The 4438-nt window shown below is 51.6% G+C and overlaps 1 protein-coding gene across 1 annotated transcript; it reads right to left on the bottom strand.

Moving 5' to 3' along the window:
• Positions 1-668: 668 nt before the first annotated feature.
• Positions 669-1922, bottom strand: RTL8C (retrotransposon Gag like 8C). The gene has a single exon (XM_049107319.1). The coding sequence runs from the start codon at positions 1860-1862 to the stop codon at positions 1521-1523; it is 342 nt and encodes a 113-aa protein (XP_048963276.1). The 5' UTR covers positions 1863-1922; the 3' UTR covers positions 669-1520.
• Positions 1923-4438: the final 2516 nt, after the last annotated feature.

The following is a 4438-nucleotide window of genomic DNA, read 5'->3' as shown; positions in this document are numbered from 1 at the left end:
TTATCTGACACTAATGGGATATTTAACCTTTCCAGCCATAGATGAGGTAGCAGAGGCTTTTCTCAGCCACTGTGGATTTCAGAGGTGAACATGCAGAGAACAGTAAGAAGTGACATTTTTCCTTTTCTGCCTTTCAGAGAAACTTGTAATTTCATCAACCAGGTTCAGACTAAATTAACAATCACACTTCTGCACTCCCTTCTCTACTACTCACACAACCAAGGCTCTATAAATGTAAATGCTTTTTCTAAAGAACCTGTCATTCTGCTGATTTCCTGAATAATGCATTAAATAAAATTTGACAGGTGTTCAGCAACCTATGTGTGAGATTCATGATTTGTCACAGAAAGATGTTATGCATTCCAGCAGCTCTTTGGAAACAAGGAAATGTTTTCCAGAGCTTCGTAGCTGCCTTGTCCTGATATTCCCTTGGCCAAACTCAGATGCAGGTCCATTTCTTAGGGGGCATGGAGTTGACCGGATTGGAAGAGTCAGCATATGGCCCCGCGTGAGAGTCGGTGGGCTCTCCGTCCCCAGGACCATTTGCTCTATTTGCAAAGATTCCACATCAGGCACAAAACAGCAGGGCACACCCCTGCTGAGCTAGACCCACGGACCCCAAGTACCTGTCTGAGGAAGGGAGAGGTGCCACATTAACCGAGACTCAATTTCTTTTTAATAGCGTCTGACATTTATTGTAAAGAAGGAAAAGACGTTTGTCCAGGTAGTGTGGAAGGGCTGGGCAGAGTGCAGGGGTTAATTATTGTGTTGAACAAAAGGCACACATCAGAGAGACAGCTGCGAATTGAGAAAGGAACCTGGGCAAAACGCACAGGTCCACAGGAGAAGGAAAACGAGTGACTGGACCCGACTGCCAGGCACCCCTGGGACCTGGTGGCCATCTGGCAGGAGCAGAAGAGGTCTCTGGGTGGAGAGGGGTGCAACGGGTCTCACTGGAGGCGAGAGGCTGGCCGGCCCCTCCGCGGGGGTGGGTGGCAAGCTGCTGGAATCAGTGTCCGGGGACCGCGGCCGGCTCAGATACTTCTTGGCTGAGCTCAGATCGCTGGAGGCCGCAGTCTGGTGGTGGCGCACGGTGCGGGGCGTCAGCGGCGGCGGCGGCAGCCACGGCGCGGGTCTGTCTCCTGGCACCGCGCTGCAGGCCTGGCGGTCAGTCTGGCGGAGGCGGCCCGCGGCGGCCGGGCTGTGGGTGGTCCGCCCGGCGTGTAACGGGAGCCAGGCCCGCAGCTGGAGCGCGGGCCCGAGTCCAAGTGTGCACGGGAGGGGCCCGGCTGGCCGCACAGGGGCGGCGAGCTCCGGAGCGGGGCCCAGAGGCAGCGGCGGGGACCTGGAGCGCTATTCCTGGAACAAAGGCAAGCACTACGCGGGAGGGGACAGCAGCGCGGGGGAGAGCGCGGCCACTCGAGCGCCGCGAAGGTGAGGGAGGGGGAGGCGCGGCGGGGCGACGGGCGCAGCGGACCCTCCCCCCGAGCACCCGCCCCCAGGCCCGACGGGCTCTCGGCCTAGAAGTCCTCGTCCTCCACCCATCCAAAGACCCGCTTCATCTCGGCCAGGAAGCCCCGGTAATCATTGAGGAGGGGGCTCCCCTTCCTGATGTAGGGGATCACCCACTGCAGGGCCGGCCCGGTGAGGCGGGTGATGAGGAACGTCACCTTCAGGGCATCGCTGGAGAACAGGGTCTCGTCCACTAACATGTAGGCGCCCGTCTGCACGATGAACTCCGGCAGCCGGTCGGTGTCGCCGTCAAACGTCTCGGGGAAGGGAATCGGGTTCCTCCACCGCCGCGTCTGGGGCCGCAGGGGCAGGGCCAGGAGGGCCTTGATCAGCTGCACTCGGCCGTCCATCGCGCCGCGCTCGCGCTCGCGCTCGCGCTCTCTGGGCTGGGCCGGGCGGGGCGTGGCCGAGGTGGGCGGGGAGGCGTGGCGGGAAGTGCGTGCGCGCGGAGGCGGGCCCGGGGGCGGGGTTGGCGTGAGCCCGGGCGCTGGCGCGGGCCCGGCCAATGAGGCCGGGTGGTCGTTAGGGCGCAGGCGCTCGGGCGGGAGCAGTTCACCGGGTGGGAGCGTGCGCGGGAGGCCAGGCCTAACGACTGGTCGAGAAGGCGGAGTCAGAATGAAGGGGCGTGGCCGTGGCTCCCCTCGTGGGCGGTGCGCGAGGGGCGGGGCCAGGGGAGGAGCCCAGGACCCCAAGTCTTTGGTGGTGTGAGCGGGGCTGATGCAGGTAGAGAGGGAGAGCCAAGTGCTCTGGTTTTGAGGAGTCAGTCTGGTGTGCACCATCTCTGGGGGAGACTCATCTTTTCCACTTCTTTAGAGGACCCTTAGCGTCTGGATATCCCTTGCATGAACTTCTGCATCACATTTTCCCTGCTTATTCGTGCATCTCTTAGCCAGAGACTATTGGTACCCAGGCAGCAGAAGTTCCCCGCAACATTAATGGGAAAACGTTGAATATTAGCCAACATGATCCAGAGAGCATATTTAGGAATGATGCAACATGACTAGGAAATGTAAAAAATGTTGAAAGTTAAGAAGTCTCTTAATATGCTTGCCATTGGGGCAGCCCAGGTGGCTCAGCCGTTTAGTGCCGCCTTCAGCCCAGGGCATGATCCTGGAGTCCCAGGACTGAGTCCCTTGTTGGGCTTCCCTGAGTGGAGCCTGCTTCTCCCTCTCCCTCTGCCTCTGTCTCTGCCTCTCTCTATAAAAGAATATTGTAAGAAGTGGAATGATACCCACAGATCTGTGATAGGACGACTCACCATCATAAAAATATTAAGTTTTCCCAAGTTAAATTATACTTCCAATACATAACCAGTGATATGGTTAGGTGATTTGCCAATATTATTTCTAATCCAATTATGTGCACTATTCCCCTCCAACATAATCTCACCAGAAACACAAAGAGGATATTTTTGATTAGACAAGCTGATTTTAACATTCACATGGAAGAATAAACAACCAAAATTAGGGTGGAAATTTTTGAAACATAAAACATAAGGGCAATGAAGGATGAATGATTTTAACAGGTATTCGCAAATATATTATTATTTATTTGTTTTCATTATCTTTTACTCTGAATAAAATACAAGATGCTGGCAACCTCAGGTGATCATAATGTTAAACAATTACCTCTGAGGTCTTTTTTCTCAGTAAATGCCCTGATGATAGTGCTTTCTCACAGCTACCTCCCATTCAGGTTAAATAAACAATGTTTCAGAATGAGATTTTTATTTTATATTCTATTTATGTATTCATGAGAGACACACAGAGAGAGGCAGAGACATAGACAGAGGGAGAAGCAGGCTCCTCACAGGGCCCCAATGTGGGACTTCAAGAGAATACTAACAGATATTCCTTGGGCCAAAGAAAAATTTTCAGATGAGTGAAAAGTAATAGATTGGGAAGATATGTGGGCAGATCTGAATGAATACTGCTTTATGGGGTTTATTTATTTATTTAAGATTTTATGTATTTATTCATGAGAGACAGAGAGAGAAAGAGAGGAGGCTGAGACACAGGCAGCAGGCTCCATGCAGGGAGCCTGATGTGGGACTAGATCCCGGGAATCTAGGATCATGCCCTGGGCATGAAGGCAGGCACTAAACCACTGAGCCACCCAGCAATCTCCAACTTTGTGGGTTTAAAATGCAGAGAGAGACAACGGCACGGATGGAGCTGAAGAGTAAGTGAAATAAGCCAGGCGGAGAAAGACAAACACCATAGGATTTCACTCTTTGTTTTAAGAACCAAAACAAAGGAGCAAGGGAAATAAAAGAGACAAACAAAAGAAGAGACTCTTAACTGTAGAGAACAAACTGCTGGTTACCAGAGGGGAGGTAGCTGGAGGGATGGGGGTGATAAGGGATGAGGACTAAGAGTACACTTGTCATGATGAGCGCTAGGTGTTGTATGGAATCACTGAGTCAATGTATTGTACACTTGAAACTAATACAACACTGTATGTTAACTAACTGGAATTAAAATAAATAAATAGATAAGAATTTTAAAATATTTTATTTATTTATTTTAGTAAGAGAGAGTGGCAGGTGGGGTAGGGAGGAGCAGAGGGAGAGGGACAAGCAGATTCCCCACTGATCACTTGACCTTGAGATTATGACCTAAGCCAAAATCCAGAGTGGGTCACAGCCACTTAACTGACTAAGCCATCCAGGGACCCCATAAATAAATAAATTTTAAAAAATTAGAGATCCTTAAAATACATAAAAATGGTGCATAGAAGTCAGCATGGGAATACATGGAAGTAAGATTTTCTAAGATCTTGCTTTGCATGCGGAGATGTTGGATGTATCACATAAAATGAGGGTTTGATCAATCAAGAAGGTGTATTGAGGGTCCTCTCGAGGGTCACTTTTACCGTGGCTCCCCGGGGGTTCTGCACAACCACAGCAGGAGGGGACCTCAATAAG

The sequence above is a fragment of the Canis lupus genome, chromosome X (genome assembly GCF_003254725.2).
Source record: "Canis lupus dingo isolate Sandy chromosome X, ASM325472v2, whole genome shotgun sequence".
Lineage (NCBI taxonomy): Eukaryota > Metazoa > Chordata > Mammalia > Carnivora > Canidae > Canis > Canis lupus.
This window is presented reverse-complemented; position numbering and strand designations above follow the sequence as displayed.

Bases quoted from the DNA above. Each gene is read 5' to 3' on its own strand.
- RTL8C (XM_049107319.1), bottom strand. From the start codon at position 1,862: ATGGACGGCCGAGTGCAGCTGATCAAGGCCCTCCTGGCCCTGCCCCTG.